Genomic DNA, 19,997 nt, shown 5'->3' with positions numbered 1-19,997 from the left:
CCTTTATTCTATTATCCTATTATTTCTATTATTCTGCCTTATTAAAACAGAATGTTATGCTACTCCAGATTACCACATTAACGTGACAGGATTACTAGAAGACATGAATACTCAAAGTGGCACTTTAAAAGATCAATCTGTCTCTTTAATTGGTTAAACTCCTGGACTGGAGGAAGATTCTGGTCAACTATCAAAGGCCTTTTATTCAGGTTTCCTTTCTCATAATAATAATAATCTTATTTCATTGTTTTTTCTGATGTCTCTCCACCTGGTGCCAAGATTCCTTCACTGCCTTAACTTTAAGCCAACAAATGACCCTTTCTACTCAGAAATTCATGTATGTTGTCTACCTTGGATTCAGCTGCCTCTGCCTTTCATAATTCCTACATATAAATTCCCAACTGACCAATGTTGACCCATAGGTAGAGACATCTCGGGGCCCCTCATTTAGCAGAAAGAAGCCACTAAAGGTAAGACCACCCAAATGCCAAAGATTTGTTATTGTCAGTCTATCAGGGAGGAATATAGAGGCCCTTTTAGGAACAGCTTGAGCAAGGCAAAAGGGCTCACAGCAATCACCAAGCTGAATGCAAAGAGTCTCATTAAGCATCCCACCTTGAAATTGCCATAGGCCCTAACTGATCAATTACCAGGCACTGGTCCCTGAGATTACCAAAAAAAAGGAAAATTCCGTATGTTCCCATACTCCCTCACTTCACCCTATAACTGTGACTCCTCACCACTGCCTCACTGCAGACAGTCTCTCCTTTGATGTCGTGCCCAACACTCCTTTGCAGTGTATTCAATAAACGTCTATCTCTTAAGGAAGGAAGGAAGGAGGGAGGGAGGGAGGGAGGGAGGGAAGGAAGGAAGGAAGGAAGGAAGGAAGGAAGGAAGGAAGGAAGGAAGGAAGGAAGGAAGGAAGAAGGAAGAAAGCAAAAGAAAGAAAAGGAAAAGAAAAGAAAAAAAAGAAAAGAAAAGAAAAAGGAAAGGAAGGAAGGAAAGAAGAAGAAAAAGGGCACCTGGGTGGCTCCATCCATGGACCATTTGACTCAATCTCAGGTCTTGATCTCAGGGTTGTGACTTCAAGCCCTGCACTGGGTGTGGAGTCTACTTTAAAAGAAAAAGAAAAGAGAAAAAAGAAAAGCTATTTCCAAAAAACTAAATTTGAAAATGGTTGGACTCTGATAGAAAAGTTCTTTAATGTTCTCTTTTCTCTATCACAATTTAATTGTTGGGTTTTTTTTTTTTTTTTGAAAAATGCATTTTATATCCATTTAGAATTCTGAGCATTTTATGATAAGTAAATGAAGTATGAATCTCTAATTCCTTGATACATTTTTTTCTGTTTCTTTTTCTTTGATACGAAATTTAGTGATATCCCCAGCATCTTTTTTATTTAAGTTTATTTATTTTGAGAGAGAGAGAGATCAAGCAGGGGAGAGGCAGAGAGAGAGAGGAGAGAGAGAGAATCCCAAGCAGGGTCCATGCTGTCAGCACAGAACCTAACATGGGGCTTGATCCCATGAACCGTGAGATCATGACCTTAGCTGACATCAAAAGTTGGTCGCTTAGCCAACCAAGCCACCCAGGCATCCCTCCCAGTATCTTTAATTGTGTTTTCTTTCACAAATGATGAGCAGTAGATGCGTTTAAGTCCCAAAACCTTCTGATGAGGGCAACAATTGAGGGTGTTCTGTTGACTTCCATCTCTGTTTTTACTATATTAAGTTGGAGTTATGCTAGTAGTGAGTTTTGTTTTTCATTAGTTTTTATAAAATAAGGCCCCAAATGCCATAGAATTTTCAAAGGAACAAATGTTGCTGTGCATTTTTGGCAAATATGACAAAATACAGCTGCTGGCAGGCATGAAGAGTTTTATTCTTTAAGAAAATGTAAGTAAAGCACACTAAATGTAATGTGAGATTAGAGAAAAATACAAAAGTCAAATAATTTAAAGAGTATTCCATAAAATTTATTTTTCTTGCCTTCTTAGAAAAATCACAAAGTTGTTTAAAAGTAAGATTTTTACATTACATTTAAGCATTACAACAAAGGGCCAGGAAGTTTTACAAAATAATGTTAGGTAATTCGCTACCACTTAAAAAGCTATTTCACCATCTTTCAAGGGAATCTCTAGATCCACACAATTCCACACAATAATGTGAAGAATTAGCACCCTACCTTTTTTGTGTTATATCTAGGCCTATACATACATATACATAAATTTTAAGGTAATCAGACTTCATATTGTAAAATATTCTTCAGTCACAACATGCAAGTCTTCCAAGTATTGCTTTAATAAATAAGTACCTGTGGAATTATAAATTAAAACATTAAAAGAAGTGAAAAATGGGTGCTCAGCACCACTGGAAAATAGTATTTCATTATGCATGAATCTATGCATCCCTGCTGAGAACTTTCTACAAGTTACCTTTCCTCACACCTCACTACTACTGCCCTCATCCCTCCTGAATTCCAAAGCAGTGTCTGTCTCTGACCTTAGCAACAGCACAAACCAGAAACTTTCCTAGTATTTAAAAAAAATTTTTAGGGGCACCTGGGTGGCGCAGTCGGTTAAGCGTCCGACTTCAGCTAGGTCACGATCTCGCGGTCCGTGAGTTCGAGCCCCGCGTCGGGCTCTGGGCTGATGGCTCAGAGCCTGGAGCCTGTTTCGGATTCTGTGTCTTCCTCTCTCTCTGCCCCTCCCCCATTCATGCTCTGTCTCTCTCTGTCCCAAAAATAAATAAACGTTGAAAAAAAAAATTTAAAAAAAAATAAATAAATAAAATAAAAATTTTTTTATTATCAAAGTGTAGTTGACATACAGTATTATACTAGTTTTAGGCATACAGCACAGTGATCTGACAATCCTATACATTATACAATGCTCACCAGAAGTGTAGTCACCATCTGTCACCATACAATGTTATCACAATATTAATGGCTATATGCCCTATACTGTACTTTATATCTCCATGATTATTTTATATCTAGAAGTTTGTACCTCTTAATCCCCTTCCTCTATTTCACTCATTCCACATCCCCACCCCTCTGGCAACCACCAGCTTGTTTTCTGTATTTATGAATCTGTTTCTGTTTTTGTATGTTTCTTTTGTTTTTTAGATTCCACAGATAAGTGAAATCATATAGTATTTGCCTTTCTCTGAAAAGATTGTCAGCCTCACTGGTCATTAGGGAAATGAAAGTCAAAATCACAATGAGATATCACCTCACACCTGTCAGAATGACTGTTATAAAAAAGAAGTAAGTGTTGGCAAGGATGTGGAGTAAAGGGAACCCTCATGTCTTGTGGGTTGGAATATAAATTGGTGCAACCATTGTGGAAAACAGTATAGAGGCTCCTCAACAAATTAGAAATGCCATATGATCCAGTAATTCTACTGAGTACCTACCCAAAGAAAATGAAAACACCAATTTGAAAATATATATGCATCCTATGCTTATTGCAGCTTTGTTTACAATTGCCAAGATACGGAAGCAACCCAAGTGTCCATCCATAGATGAAAGGGTAAAGAATGCAATGAAATATTAGCCATTAAAAAAAAAAAAAGAATGAAATCCTACAATTTAGGACAACATAGATGGACCTAGAGGGTATTATGCTAAGGGAAATAAGGCAGACAAAGAAAGACAAATAGCATTTTGACACAGTCATCTTTTGTTTTGAAGAGAAAGGACAAGAGGTATGGAGAAGCATTTCCCTGGATCCTGAATGATGTTACTGATGCGAACAACAGATGTTTGGGTTGTGGGTCCTGCTGTTCCAGCGCTGAGCTGCAGATCAAGTGCCTATGTGTTCTTTAATAAACTCAGGTTTTTGGGTATACCTGTGATATGCAGAACTTTCTAAAGCCCAGGGCTCAGGGCGGTGGCCCCTCTTTCTAGATGTGAGAGTGGCACTGCAGGTGCTTATATAATTCCTGTGGCTCCCTGGTGAGGGGCCACTTGGAAAAAGCTGAATGAGTCAGTGGAACTTAGCACCCTAAAATGAGATCTTGGGGCGCCTGGGTGGCCAGTCGGTTAAGCGTCCGACTTCAGCCAGGTCACGATCTCGCGGTCTGTGAGTTTGAGCCCCACGTCAGGCTCTGGGCTGATGGCTCAGAGCCTGGAGCCTGCTTCCGATTCTGTGTCTCCTTCTCTCTCTGCCCCTCCCCCATTCATGCTCTGTCTCTCTCTGTCTCAAAAATAAATAAATGTTAAAAAAAAGATTTTAAATGAGATCTTGATAGAGAAGAAATGATCAAAGGAAATTGAGCAACTTGGAGATAATGATAAGCTTCCTAAAAGAACACTGACTTTTCCACACTGGGAGTATTCTCAGAAAGCCACAAATAGGGCTACCCAAATGGAAAGCCTCTAAGTACACACTGGCTGATCACTTTTGTCACTTCATTAGGGCTACAGCATCACGCAAGGCCCGTTTCCCAACCCAGTGTGCAAGCTAATTTTGATGATATACTTGGATTCTTAAGTCACAGTTTCTCTCATTCATTTATTCAATGTCTACTTTCTTATACTGTTGATATTCTGGCCTCCTACACCTCCATTCCAAATAATAAGGAGCATTGCTTGGGGAAAGTTACTGAGAATGTTGTTAGCATCAGTCCCCTTCCTGGGTCTTTGGAAAGAGCCTTTTTTGCAATGCCACAGTTTCCCTAAATTCAGTCAAAGAAAAGAGCAGTTAACACTTAGTCCCTAAAAGCCTTCATTTCCTTCCCTTCTGCTATTTTGAATCTGACAAAATTGTACTCATGTCTAAAGAGAAGAAAGGAGGAAACAAAAATCCTAAAGTAGTGGTAATTAGTGCTAAGCCTTGGCCTAGTCAAGTGACTTCCTTCTGTGCCTGCTTCCTTTGTATCTTTGCTGTTAGCCACTCTCTACACAAGACCCAAATCCTGCTTTTTTTTTATTGTAGGAAAGCATTTGAATATAAAATTTCACACAAACATACTTGAAGTAATATCCAGTCTCTAGATGGAGATGGATTTGACCAGATGAGTCAAATCTACTCATTGTTATCTTTGTAACTTCTTTCCCTCCCTCTTTGTTTTTGAAGTTTGTCTCCATCTAGTCTGCCCATGGTGCTTGACACACTGAGATTGGCATGACAGAAAGATGAAAAATGCCCATTTCTCCAATGACTTTGCTGAGTATGCATCAATTTGGTAGCACTACTTACACACTTCATGTTTCATGAAACTAATGAACCTTTTTCTTTCATTCAAATGATGGTTATACACATTTGAACTATAACATAGCTTTAAGAAATACTGTCGTAAGTGTGGTGATATTTCTCAGGGCTCTGTTGTAGAACCTATTCTCTTCTTACACCCTTTACCTGTGTGATCTCATCCATCCCTTTCCTTTAAATCTACCCCGAAGACTCCCAAAGTGTTTCTGGCCCAGACTCTTCTTTTGAACTCCCAAATCATGGAACAAACTCTGTAATGGACATCACCACTTGAGTTTCTCCCTGGCACCTCAAACTCAACATATCCAAGCCCAAAGTCATGATCTGTTCCCTTGAGTCTGTTTATCCCCGAGACTTTCTCATCTCAATAAACTGGCACTGCCATCTACTCAATTGCTTGAGCTAAAAACCCATGAACCATCATTGCCTCCTCCTTTTTCCTGTGACATTTGATCAATCACCAAGTCTTACTGTGTCCTCCCTTCTCCATCCCTACTGCAGCTCCCTCAGCCAAGGCCACCATTGTTCTCATTTGACCACTGCCACAGACTCCTAACTGGTTTCCCTGCCTCCTGACTTGGCCTCTCCAATTGTTTCTCAACATTGCAGTCAAATTGATCTTTCTAATATGCAACACTAATCAAATCCCTTCTGTGACTAAAATTGTTGTCTGACTCATTAGAAGTCCCTGCTGTACACTTCCACTGCATCTGGTGAGGCCCTTAAGTTTCATTGTGCTTTTATTGAATTTATTATCTGCTTTCCCATTAGTCTCTAAGCTCTGTGGGCACACAAACTGAATATATCCCCACACCTTACAACAGTACCTGGCACACAGTAGATAATAAATGTGAAGTCAAATGAATGGATGAATGTATAACAATGTTTTGTAAACTATGGGTTGTGACCTAACAGTGGATCATGAAATCAATCAAATGGATTTATAATGAGCTTTCATTTTAAATTGAAGAAAAAATAGATGAGAATAGCATGTAATAAAGGTACTATTTCATGCAACTTTTTATCATAAAATGTAAAATATATTTCTTATAGTGAATTGCAGTAGAATAAAAATGAAAGCCCCTGGTCTATCATAAGCAGGCATATTTCTTTCTTATAATGAGAAAAAGCAGCTTTTCTGCTTAGAAAAACTTAAGGGGGAAAAATTTCGAACTCCTTGGCAACTGAAAAGGATTCCTGCCCTAGGGGATTTATACTTTCACAGATTTCAAAGCCTGAAATTCAAAGAAGAAACTGCCTACTTCAGAGATTTAGGTTTCTGTAAGCAAATGACAGAAGAACATAAAATCCTCCTCCTGTCTGGCAACTACTGCCATAGGCCAATTAAGTTTAGGAGTGCAGTTTAATTCTATTACCTCTGAAAGTATATCTTTTTTTTTTTTTTTAATAGGTTAAGCGTCCTACTTTTTTTTCTTTTTCTTTTTTTAACGTTTATTGAGAAACAGAGAGGGACAGAGCATGAGCATGGGAGGAGCAGAGAGAAGGTGAGACACAGAATCTGAAGCAGGCTCCACGCTCTGAGCTGTCAGCATATATCCCGACATGAGGCTTCAACTCACAAACCGCGAGATCATGACCTGAGCCTAAGTCAGACGCTTAACCGACTGAGCCACCCAGGTGCCCCCCTCTGAAAGTATATCTGAAGCATATTTTGTCTTGTGTCTTAGAGAATTTGTTAGCTGGCTGCTTCTCCAGCCTTCTTTTTAAGAGCTGAGTGCTTGAGCCAATGAGGTGCTGCCATTCTGTTTCCATAGCAATAAAAGAAACAAACCTTCACCTGCCATCTCCCAAGGACAAATCTCACAACTCAAGGCCCAAGTCAAGAGAGTCTGAATGAAAGGTTGACTTTCTCCTCTAGTTTGACTTTCATGGCAATACTGAAAGATTCAAACCGGACTGTCTTTAGAAAGAAAATTTGTGCTGACGCCCGTTCAGCCTTTGTAAAAGCCTTTGACTGAATTCACTGCAAGTCTGTCTCTCTGCCCTACACGTACTGCGGATTTTCTGTTTTGGCATTTCAGTCACTTGGAACAACCAAAGTCTCAAGTTCTGGAACTTCTGGATTTCATCTAAAATGAATGCTAATTTTATGTCGATGAGAAACAGTTTCTCTATAAAATTGTGATGTCTTTAAGACTCTTGACTTGGAAAAGGACCACATGGGAGAAACAAATCTTTGAGAAGTTCCAGGTAAGCTCTTTGGAAAAGTCGTTTTATGTACTTTCTGTGTCTGGTTATTAGCACTAACCAGTGACCTTTCTGAAAGCTCAGCTGGCTCACTGGTGACTATAGTGTCACCAATTGACACATTCAGTCCCCTGAGCCTTGGGTAAAATCATCAAGGAGAAATACAGGAAAGGAAAAGAATAGGGAGAAAGAATCCTACATCACACATGGGTGTGCCTGCATAGATACACACACACACACACACACACACACACACACACACACACACACACCCCTCTATAGTCTTAAAGCCTTACAATGCAACATCAAGCCACTTGTGGATACAGTAGATCTATGTATGCTGATACGGAAATAGCTACTAGATATCCTGTTATGTGAAAAGAGCAAATACATGGTGTAGTATGTAAAGTATACCTCTGATTTATGTAAAAATTTTTTGAGATTTTATGTATAATATATTTATGTACATATATATTCATATTCATAGAAGTTTTCTGGAAGTATACGCCTCAAAAAAGCCTGTTAACAGTGGTTTCCTCATGGGAGAGTACTGGAAGTAGAGGGCTGATGTTTAGCTGGTATGTAGTCATTGAAATATTAAAATACTGCCATACTGGTTATATATACAGTTGAGCCTTGAACAACACCAGGGGATAGGGGCGCTGACCCCCATGCAGTCAAAAATCCTGGTATAACTTTTGATTCCTCAAAAACATTACTAACAGCCTACTGTTGACCAGAAGCTTTACCCATAACATACGGTCAATTAAGATATATTTTTATCTTATATGTATTATATACTGTAGTCTTACTTTAATACCTAACTTTCTCTTAATTTGTTTTGGTATCCTAGGCTACATGGTTCAGCTGCAAGTTTTTTCAAATTGTCACAAATCTCCAAAAGATTTTCCAATATATTTATTGGAAAAAATCAGCGTATAAGTGGACCTGCACAGTTCAAACTGTTTTTATTCAAGGATCAACTATATACATTTTCCAAGCCATTCAAATGTCCTTCTTGCCACCTTGGTTGCTCCAGCTCCTCCTCTGGTACCCCCAGACCTCCTCATGATTAGGCAACTAAAGGTTAATGCCTGGCACGAGGGTAGGAGTGCTGCAGGACCCTGTTCCAGCCCTATAGCCATGCCTTTTTTGATTGTTCAGTAGCCATGTCTATACTAGTTGTTAAATATTTTGAATATTTATCCCTATAAGTGTTTGGAAGGAGAGGCCTGTACTTTTTAAAAGCAAAAGAATATACACCAAGGCATTGTTTACGATAGAAAAAAAAAGGCAACACCCAAATGTTCATCAATACAAAACTGGCTAAAAATATAAATGGATATGTTTGTAGGATAGAAATTCACACAACCATAATGATATAGAAATACATCTTAGACTTGTTTTATAGATTTGCCTTAAGTATAATTTGAATTATGGATTTGTTTTAAATTTGTTTAAAAATAATATGTTATTAGAGGAATGGACTGAGTATAAATGAGTGAGATTAGCCATAAATTGCTAATTTATGATGGGTGATAGGTGAGTTCATTATACTGTTTTCTCTACTTTTGTGCATTTAAAAAATTTCTCCAAAGTAAACTTCAGTTTAAAAAAATGACTATGTCAGGGTGCCTGTGTGACTCAATCAGTTAAGAGTCCAACTCTTGGTTTTGGCTCAGGTCATGATCTCACAGTTTGTGAGTTCAAGCTCTCCACCAGGCTCTGTGCTGGCAGTGTGGAGCCTGCTTGAGATTCTCTCTCTCTTTTTTTTTTTTTTTTTTTTTTTGCTCTCTCTCCCTCCCCTGCTTTCTCTCTCTCTCACACAAAAATAAACATTTTTTTAAATCTATAAAAAAAGATATCTCTACAGTTATTGACATTAAAAGAAGTTCATGCATATATAGAATGCATGTATAGTTTTTCCCATTATTTAAGTCTGTTTCTTTAGTCTAGAGAGAATTCTAGAAGTTATTAACCAAAATATTTTCAGTGGTCATCTCTAGGTGTTAGTACTTCAGATAATTTTTTCTCCCTTAGGCTTTCCTGTATTATGATTTTCTTTACAGTAAGCCCATTTCAATTTAACACACACACACAAATAAACCTATTATCTCCAAATATTAGGGATAAAAGCTTCAGTATACAAAAAATCACTAGGGTTTATAATATTCCTAAACTCAGTTACCAGGTTTTGAGAACCTAATGTGTACAAGGCAGTGTGCCAAGAGCTTTTCTGACATGGCCTCATTTCTTATGCATGACAGCCCAGTGAGGCATGAACTTCCATGTCCCCATTTTGCAAATGAGACTGAGACTCAGAAAAGTAAAAGTAAATGTCTTGAGGTCCCACAAGCAGTGGAGCAGAGGAGCTGTTATGCAAAATCATGCCCACCTGACTCAAAAACACAAGGAAAATTTTAGTAAAGGATGTTGAGGGGGGCGCTTGGGTGGCTCAGTTCGTTAAGCATCCAACTCTTGATTTTGGCTCAGGTCAGGATCTCACGGTTTGTGAATTCAAGCCCCATGTCAGAGCCTGTTTGGAATTCTTTCTCTCCCTCTTTCCTTCCCCCATTTGCTCTCTCTCTCTCTCTCTCTCTCTCTCTCTCAAAATGAATAAACTTTAAAATAAAAAACAAATTAACAAAATTGGGAAGGGAGAAAAAAACATAATCCTGATATTCTAGCCCAATTTTCACTTTTTATTATTTTCTAGCTTTTGTACATATAGGTACATACTTGTATGTAATTGTATCCATTGCATATATACCACTTAATATCTTTGTTCTTAAGCATTTCTTCACGTTCTCACAGGCTTTAATCAGTTAAAATCTGTGTAAAACTCCATTACTCTTCAATAATTTACCATTTTGTTTTTTTAATTCTAATTTTTAATATTATCCATAACATTGTAAAAGTGGTTACATTTTTGCAGTTTATCTGTGGATCTCCTTTCTCCTTGTTGACTCGGTCCCTGTGGTTACAGCCACTCAGTTTATTAGGCAACAAATATTTATCAAATACCCATTGTGGACAAGTCACTTTGCCAGGCTCCATGGGGACACAGAGAATGACAGTGGAGTCCTGCCCTTCAAGAACCATACAGTCCGGTTGGGCAGGAAAGAAATTGAATAAAGAAGGCAGTTGCTGGGAGCTGGCCTCCTCAGACTCACTTCCTGTGCCAGGAACTCCCGCTAAGTCCTCCAAGTTCACGATTGGCCCCTGTCCTCGCAGAAAGCAGATACAAGGTCCAAAGCACCTCTTACTCTCGCTGCATCCTCCTTTCAGACTCTCCCCTGAATCCTAGCCCCTGTGGCATCATCTTCTTGGCTAGGGTGCTCCACCCCAACTGCTTCCCTGACCCTGTCTCCCTGAGATCTCCTGACTAGGTCCCCATGCACAGCAGAATGCAAACAGTTACATATGGTAGCCTTGTCATCTGGTCTTTAGGCCTTCACTGTTTACCCAGTCTCTTGGCCTCCTTTCTAGGAGGCCTCCTTTCTAGCCCTGACCTTAGTGCCACCAAGCACCAGGACCCAGTCCGTCCTGTACCTGCCTCCACCTGCACATCCTGTCTTTCTTCCAAGGCGAAGTCTCTGCACAGCTCACTCAGCTCCCTTTCTTTTTTTTTTTTTTTAACTTGTTGTATTTTTTATTTTTTTTTTAATTTACACCCAAATTAGTTAGCATATAGTGCAACAATGATTTCAGGAGTAGATACCTTAGTCCCCCTTACCCATTTAGCCCACTTCCCCTCCCACAACCCCTCCAGTAACCCTCAGTTTGCTCTCCATATTTATGAGTCTCTTATGTTTTGTACCCCTCCCTGTTTTTATATTATTTTTGTTTCCCTTCCCTTATGTTCATCTGTTGAGTGAAGTCATATGATTTTTGTCTTTCTCTGACTGACTAATTTCACTTAGTGTAATACCCTCCAGTTCCATCCACGTAGTTGCAAATGGCAAGATTTCATTCTTTTTGATCGTCGAGTAATATTCCATTGCATATATATACCACATCTTCTTTATCCATTCATCCCTCAATGGACATTTGGGCTCTTTCCATACTTTGGCTATTGTTGATAGTGCTGCTATAAACATGGGGGTGCATTTGTCCCTTCAAAACAGCACACCTGTATCCCTTGGATAAATGCCTAGTAGTGCAATTGCTGGGTCATAGGGGAGTTCTATTTTTAGTTTTTTGAGGAACCTCCATACTGTTTTCCGGAGTGGCTGCACCAGCTTACATTCCCAACTCAGCTCCCTTTCTGATGGCTACCCTCCTGACCACAAGTTCCCTAAGGGCACAGTGCAAGTGTTACATATTCCCCAGCATCTAGCACAGTGCTCACAGCAAGCGTCTGTAAGTATTTTTGTTGTTAAATGAGCATTTACAGGTGGCCCAGGAATCACTTCATCTCTTTGAGTTTCAATTTCCTCATCTGTAAAATGGACTCAAGTTATGATTCCCTTTAGCTCTAAAATCATTAGGCCATATAACCGGGTTTCTCAAGTATCAGTCATGTTACAGAAAAACATTTGTTTCATTTTTCAGTTGATTCTTAAGCAAATTTATTCTAGTATACTATTGGAAACCAGTCACTGACTTGGAAATTTGAGTGAACTCTGCTATCATTGTAATCCTTCCATTTGTCTCTTGGTTCTCCTAACATTTTTTGTCATTGGCTTTTATTTTTTATCAAATAATCCACTGATAACATTTAAAATTTAAATTGTGTTCCAAGTTTATTAATGAAAAGTTAGAGTTTCTACCACCACCACCCTGCCCCTCACTTCTCAGTTCTACTCTTCAGCATGCTCCTTAGTGGCAACTATTTTCAGCTCTTGTAACTATTTCTTTTGGAATTTAATGTCTGAATAATTGCCTTCACCCCATTTGTTAATTTTTCAGCTTTAGATATTGTCTGTTGACTTCCAGGTGTGGTAGATGAGGTTTTAGCACTTATATATCCTTCCTCCATTCCCTCCTCTGCTCTTCCAATTTAGTCACAATTAACTTTTTTAAAAGTAATTATCAAGTGTTTATATTAATATATATGAGAGTGTACCTTACTATAACTATGTTTACTTTCTCGCATAATATTTTTTTAACCCAGAGTCATTATATAATTTTTATTTTCTTAGGCTTCTACGTTTCTTTTTTTTTTTTTTTAACGTTCATTTATTTATTTTGAGAGAACGGGTGCGAACATGAGCAGGGGAGGGGCAGAGAGAGTGGGAGACAGAGAATCCCAAGCAGGCTCCATTCTGAGTGCAGAGCCTGACTCCAGGCTCAATCTCACAAACTGTGAGATCATGACCTGAGCTGAAATCAAGAGTTGAACACTTAACTGACTGAGCCACCCAGGCACCCCAGGTTTCTATGTTTCTATTAGTAATATCACCTCAATTGCTCTGTTTCCTATTACAACTGCTCTGTAACGAATTTAGTGGCTTAAAACAATAGCAATTTATTCTCTTACTAGTTCTGAAGTCAGATGTCTGAAATAGCTCTTACTGGGATAAAATCAAGGTGTTGGCAAGACTTGGTTCCTTCTGGAGGCTCTAGTAGAGAATCATTTCCTTGCCTTTTCCAGCTTCTAGAGTGCCCACATTCCTTGGCTTGTGGCCTTTCCACGACCACTCCTACCTCCTTTTCCACCATCATATTCTCTTCTCTGACTCTTACCCTCCCTTTTAGAAGGTTTATGATTACCTTGGGCCCACATAGATAATCTGGGATAATCTCCCTTCTCAAAACCATTAACTTAATCACAGCTGCAAGTCCTCTTATTGCACATATTTATAGGTTCCAGGGATGGGGGCATGGACATGTCTGGGGGGAGGGTGCATTATCTGCCTACTACGTGCTCCAACAGATCTGCCAGAGGTCTGTCAGTGTTATCCAGTAATCCATCAGTTCCACGTCCTGAGTCTTTGGGGGCCTTCACTGTGGGAATTGGCCCCTTCTGGTTCATACCCATTTTGCAGGTGTGTAGGCTGCATCTTCCTATGGTGTGCTGATAGGGGGAGTTAGTGTGTCAAACTTGCATGGACAGCCCTTGTGCAATTCCATCTCCTTTCCCACTCTCCCTGTTCTTGTCAAATTAAACCTCTTTTAATCCTTGAATTAGGAAAAAAGCCAGTCCTTCCTCCTGTGTGTCTCCTTTGCTCTCTCATGACTACCATACTCATAACACTTGTGATACCAGATGTGTGGGGGCTTTCCCCCCACCAAGCAATTCTCTGTAACACCAACTGGGTATCCTACAATTTACCTCAATTTTGACCCCCTCTACCTGGAGATAGCACCAGATACCACAGGTAAGTACTCAGTCCCACATGACTGTACTCACCACCCCCACCAGAGATGCCAATCGCAAATTCAGGTTGTCATCTGTGTGTCTGACCCATAAGCTAGAAATCAGAGGTTTCTGTGACCCTTCCTTGGGTTAATTAACTTACCAGAACAGCTCACAGAACTCAGGAAAACAGTTACTTGCATTTACCAGTTTATTAAAAGATATGATAAAGGATACAGATGAGCAGCCAGATGAAGCAATACATATGGTGAGGTCTGGGAGGGTCCTGAGCATAGGAGCTTCTGTCCTCATGGAGTCAGGGTGTGTCATCCCCCTGAGTGTGGATGTCTTTGCCAACCCCAAATTCACTGAATCCCATACTGCTGGGAGTTTTATGGAGGCTTCCTCACGGTATGATCAGTTATTAACTCCATTTCCAGCCCCTCTCCCCTCCTGGGAAGATAGGGGCAGGGGCTGAGGCTGATATCTCCAAGTTTTTAAACATGTCTTGGTTTTTCTGGTGACCAGCCTCCATCCCAGAGCCCACCCACAGTTGCCTCATTAGAACAGCAGATGTTGCGGGGCGCCTGGGTGGCGCAGTCGGTTAAGCGTCCGACTTCAGTCAGGTCACGATCTCGCGGTCTGTGAGTTCGAGCCCCGCGTCAGGCTCTGGGCTGATGGCTCAGAGCCTGGAGCCTGTTTCCGATTCTGTGTCTCCCTCTCTCTCTGACCCTCCCCCGTTCATGCTCTGTCTCTCTCTGTCCCAAAAATAAATAAACGTTGGAAAAAAAAATTAAAAAAAAAAAAAAACAGCAGATGTTCCTAGTGCTCTTATCACTTAGGGATTCACAAGGTTTTCAGGAGCCCTGTGTCAGGAACTGGGGGCAGAGACCAATATATTTTTTCTACTATCTCACAATCCTGTACTATCATTTTTGTGGGGTTCTGGAAAATAAAGAAAATAAACAAATGTGGTCAAGTTTCCATGTTTATCTGATAGTTGTCTTTCACGCAGACCTTTGTAATAGGGATTTTTTGGTATTGTTTTCATGGAGCTAAGAAGGAAGGATTTTGATCTATAATTCGGGCAGGTGAACAGGGATGAGAAATTGAGACATTCACTTGCACTGTAATTTGAGTAACAGAGTTAATTTTTCAGGAAGTTCTGTGCAAGATCTACTGTAGGGATTTCTCCTCATTTCAGTGAGAGCTAATGTGGCCTGATGGAAGAAGGGCCTGGGAGATTTTTGCTACCCCTGTGATCATTCTGAACCTCAGTATCCTCATCTATAAAATTGAGATAACAATAATTGATCACTTATTGTGTGCTTGGATCACAGTGTGCACTCAATGGTGACAAATTTTAAATCGCTTTCAAGTCAAGTCCACTGGGTGCCAAGGAGTGAGATGTTATTCTATAGTCAAGACCCTGCACCAGATCAACAGCTCCCAGAATTTACCATGTGTGCTTTGGGCTTTTGCTGGGTCTTTCCTAATTTGTCTCTTAAGTATCATTGCTTTGACTCTGAATGGTGTAACTCTCTGATGTTACTTTCCCACTTCAACCAGGACCTCCTGATCTAGCAGCTCCTGCCATGTACCCCAACCCTCTCATCTACTGTACCTGCTGGGACCCTTGGAACTTGGGACCACGGAAGCTAATCAAGACCCCTCAGCCACCAAGAAAGACCTCCACAGGGAAGCCCAAGTAAGGATTATATGGATGGAGTAGAACAAGGGCCCTTGAATTCCATTTGCAGCCTTCTTTCTCTTCAATATATCCAAATAGTCAACTAGGCAACAAAATCCCAAGAAGGCCAGAAAGCCTAGCTTTACACAGCTTTCCCAGCCAGCCTGTTGGCAGCGCATTGCTCTTGCCAGTCCTGCTTAGACTCAGTGTCATTTTAAATGAGGAAGTCTCAGGGGTGCCTGGGTGGCTCACTTGTTTAAGCATCCGACTCTTGATTTTGGCTCAGGTCATGATCTCACAGTTTGTGGGTTTGAGCCCCACCTCGGACTCTGTGCTGACAGTATGGAGCCTGCTTGGAATTCTCTCTCTCTCCATCTCTCTCTGCCCCTTCCTGCACCTCTCGAAAGAAAGAAAGAAAGAAAGAAAGAAAGAAAGAAAGAAAGAAAGAAAGAAAGAAAGAAAGAAAGAAAGAAAGAAATGAGTGAATAATAAAAATAAATGGGAATATCTCAGAGTTTGTGCAGCAGGGAAAGGTCAGCTTCCAAAGAAAGGACCTGATAGCCCCCCTCGGGAGAAAAAGAGCATTGGGCTCTGGGGGACAAGCTGCCAACCCAGGGTCCCCTGGGAAATGAACCTTCTCGAGTCTTCTTCTAGAGACTCCCCAAGACCTTCCTGACTTTAAAGATTTCAGCAGTCAGAGCATGTATTCCCATTTTGGGGTCATGATGGGCATCTACCTAATCTGGGAATGCTAAAACAGGTTTCTGAATTTCTAATTTTCTCTTTTTTGTTATCTATTTTGCATTTTCAGGCTAACTCCTCTTCCTTCAGCTGCAAAAAAACAAAATTGTGTCCAACCCACAGCAAAACCTGTTGTTGCCCCAAAGTAAGTATTTTTATGTTCATGGGGAAGGAATTACCAGAACCTACAATGATTTCCCCCAAACCTCAGATCCTGCATGCAAATTGTGTGGTGCTCTGCACCCACTTTCAAAGTCACAACAAATAAGCTCTCAATTAGGGGTGCCCCTGACAGCCACTATTTCCTTCCCTAAAAGGGAACAATACATGATGCATGTCATAGGCAAAGAGCCTTGGGGAAACTCCCAGGCATTTATGGTGGTGGCTTACCTTTTTACTGATTACGGTTCTATGTCTAAGGTTTTTGGTAGATGGCAGCTCTATTTTTATTCATAAATTAAATTTTTATCCATATTTTGTTAAGCTTAGAAGTATAACTTAGTTTAGGCATGTGCATGTATCTTTGTATTCAATTTATTTGGAAAATATTTATTGAGCTCCTACTATTTGTTTGGCATTATTTCAGGTGCCAGGAGACAGCAGTGAACATAGAAGAGTCCCTGCTCCAGAGCTTACATTCTAGGGGGGAAATGACCATAAAGAAGTTAATACATCCCAGTGCATCCCAGTGCTATGTAGAATATAACACAGGCAAAGGGAGGAGGGGATAGTGAAGGCAGGGTTGTTATTTTCTATGGGTATTTCAGGAAAAAATCCTTATGTAAAGGGGACAGCAGGAGCCTGCTGATATCTGAGACTAGCACTCCTGGCAGAGGGAACAGCAAATACAAATTCCCCCTGAGTGGGAACCTGCTTGGCACATTTGGTCTTTTCCAGGAAAGCAAAGAGGCCCATGTGGCAGGAGTGGAGGATGTGAGCAGAGAATGGGGAGAGGTGAGGTCAGAGAAGTAGCAGAGATGATGAATGTAGTTGGCAGAATAATGGCCCCGCAAAGATACATCCTAATCCCTGGAAACTATGATTCTGTTCTATTACTCATCAAGGGGGCATTAAGGTTATAGATAGAATTATGCTTGCTAATCAGGGGACGTTGAGATGGACAGATCATCCTGAATTATTGGATGGGCCCAGTGTAATCACAAAGGTCCTTATTCATGAAAGAAGAGATGTGACAATTGAAGCTGAGTGATACAGTTGTTGGCTTTGATGGAGAAAAAAATGCCGCTACAAACACAGGAAGCTTCTAGGAACAGGAAAGTCAAGAAAACAGATTTTCCTGTGGAGCCTCCAGGAGGAATATCACCCTGCCAACACCTTAATTTTTTAGCTCAGTGACCAGACTTTGACCTCTAGAACTGTAAGATAATGAGTTGGTTTTGTGTTAAGCCACTGAGCTTGTAGTAATTCGTTACAGCAGCAATAGGAAACTCATACAGTAAAGCTTGCTACCAGTATAAGGACTTTGGCTTTTACTTTGAAAGAGACAGCCTATAGGGCTGCCATAACAAAACAAACAAACAAACAACAAAAAAAAAAAAAAACAGAAAAAAACACAGACACTGTGGCTTAAGCAACAGAAATTTATTTTCTCACAGTTCTAGAGACTAAAATTCAAGACCAAGGTGCCTACAGTGTTGGTTTCCTCTCAGGACTCTCTCCCTCGCTTGCAGATGGCCACTTACTTTCTGCTCCTTCACGTGGTCTTTTCTTTGTGTATGCACATCCCTGGTGTGTCTCTGTGTGTCCTATCTCTCTTATAAGGACACCAATAAGGTTGGATTAGTGCCCACCATAATGGCCTCATTTTAACTTAATCCCCCTATAAGGCTCTGTCTTCAATACTGTCACATTCTGAGGTACTGGGAGTTAGGGCTTCAACATATAAATGTTGGGGGGACACAATTTAGCCCATAAGAGATGGAAAGCCATCAGAGGGTTCTGAGAAGAGTGACATGATCCAACTTGCATTTGGAAATGACTCTTTTTTTTTTAATTTTTTAATGTTTATTTATTTATTTTGAGAGAGAGAGAGAGAGCATGAGCAGGGGAGGGACAGAGAAAGAAGAGAGAGAGAACCCAAGTAGGTTTCACGCTGTCAGCACAGAGCCCTGTGCTGGGCTCGATCCCACAAACTGTGAGATCATGACAGCCAAAATCAAGAGTCAGATGCTTAACCAACTGAGCCACCTGACCCTGCAAAAGGATGAATCTGGCTACTGCATTGAGAATGGACTACAGTGACCAAGGGTAGAAGCAGAGTCCAGTTAAGATGTAATCGTAAGGACCCAAGCAAGAGAAGATGGTGCTTTGACCTGGTAGAAATAGCAGAGGTGGTGAGGAGTGGTCCCATTTGGGATATATTCTGAAGGTAGAAACCGGTAGGATCTGCTAATGGGTTGGGTGTTAAGTATGAGAACAAAACAAAAGAGGGGTCAAGGATGACTTCAAGATTTGGAGCTGAGCAACAGGAAGGATAGAATTTCCATTTTCTGCAATTGGGGCAGACTGTGGGGGGAGGTACACATTTGTCAGGAGCTGAGCATAGGAAGTTCAAGATGCTTCTTACTATCAAGTGGCAATGTGAAGTAAGCAGTTGGATAAGTGGGTCTGAGAGAGAGCTCTGGGCTGCAGATATACATTTGACAGTCATTGGCATATACATGATACTTAGAGCCCTCAGATCAGATGAGATCTCCAAGACAGGGAGTAGAGCCAGAGGTAGGAAGAAGTGGGAGAATGGAGACCCAGAGCACTCCAATGTTGAGAGGTTGGAGAAACCCTGAAAAGGAGAATGACAGGGAGTGGTCAGTGAGGTAGATGACAAATCATCTACCTGGTATCCTGGAAGGAAAATGACAAAAATGTTCCAAGAAGGAGGATTCTAATTATCTGTGTCAACAACTGCTGATAAGTAATTAGATGAGGGCTGAGAAATACTGTTGAGTTTAAGTGGCCTGTGGGTCATCAGTGACATGAAGAGCATTGTGTCAATGGTAGTGGTGATAAAGCCTGATTGGAGTGGGATCCACTCATAACAAGGGATCCATAACAATGGCTGTGTAGGTGAAACAGTTCCTTAGTGCCTGCCTTCTGTGTGACAGCACACTGCTGGCATGATCACACCTGTGGGCCTTATCTGACCCATATTAATGGTCAAGCTCAAGGTCTCAGTCTCCCAGTACCTCTTATTGGGAGCAACATCACTCACACCACAGCTCCACTCTGCCCGTCAATTAGCCCCTGCTAACACTGTCCTAGTCTTTTGCAATATGGTGAGGAACACTTTGTGGGTACTTTTATTATTTTTTTCATTTTTTTTTAATGTTTATTTATTTTTGAGAAAGCGCTAGCAGGAAAGGGGCAGAGAGAGAGAGAGAGAGACAGAGACAGAATCTGAATTAGGCTCTAGGCTCTGAGCTGTTAGCACACAGCCTGATGCAGGGCTTGAACTCACGAACCATGAGATCATGACCTGAGCCAAAGTCGGACGCTCAACCTACTGAGCCACCTGGGGCCCCTACAATTCAAAGACCTGTTCATTGTATTTATAACTTTCCAGTGAGACCCTACTGGGACTCCACATCACCCAGTCTCTATGTCCTATTGAGTCAGCACTGACTGAGGCTGGGAAACGGAGCAGCTGGGATGGCCTCACCATCAGGAAGGGGCTCGGGTAGATACTGATATGACCCACAAATGGGGACGTGAAGAACCTGCTCACCAGCCAACTGTTAACTTGGGCCTCCAGTCACAAACATACGGCCTCTGTGAATTACATCCTTTTTGTGAATCCTCTTATTCTTTTGCAAACATACAATGTA

The 19,997-nt window shown here is 40.8% G+C and overlaps 1 protein-coding gene across 5 annotated transcripts in view; it reads left to right on the top strand.

Annotated features, from left to right (window-relative positions):
- The first annotated feature begins 6,867 nt into the window (after positions 1-6,867).
- The window catches only part of FLACC1 (flagellum associated containing coiled-coil domains 1), a 44,111-nt gene continuing 30,981 nt past the window's right edge, over positions 6,868-19,997 (top strand). Inside the window, exons 1-3 of one of the 5 annotated variants that reach the window (XM_045034273.1) lie at positions 6,868-7,426; positions 15,294-15,432; positions 16,226-16,300. In XM_045034273.1, coding sequence (XP_044890208.1) covers positions 15,320-15,432; positions 16,226-16,300 — 188 coding nt within the window. In that variant the 5' untranslated portion in view covers positions 6,868-7,426; positions 15,294-15,319. Of the gene's footprint in view, positions 7,427-7,923; positions 8,529-15,293; positions 15,433-16,225; positions 16,301-19,997 lie in introns of those variants that run through there. The other 4 variants (XM_045034272.1, XM_045034275.1, XM_045034276.1 and 1 more) reach the window with 4 other exon arrangements.

Source organism: Felis catus, chromosome C1 (genome assembly GCF_018350175.1).
Source record: "Felis catus isolate Fca126 chromosome C1, F.catus_Fca126_mat1.0, whole genome shotgun sequence".
Lineage (NCBI taxonomy): Eukaryota > Metazoa > Chordata > Mammalia > Carnivora > Felidae > Felis > Felis catus.
Note: the sequence above shows the minus strand (reverse complement) of the source record. Positions and strands in the feature narration are given on the sequence as shown.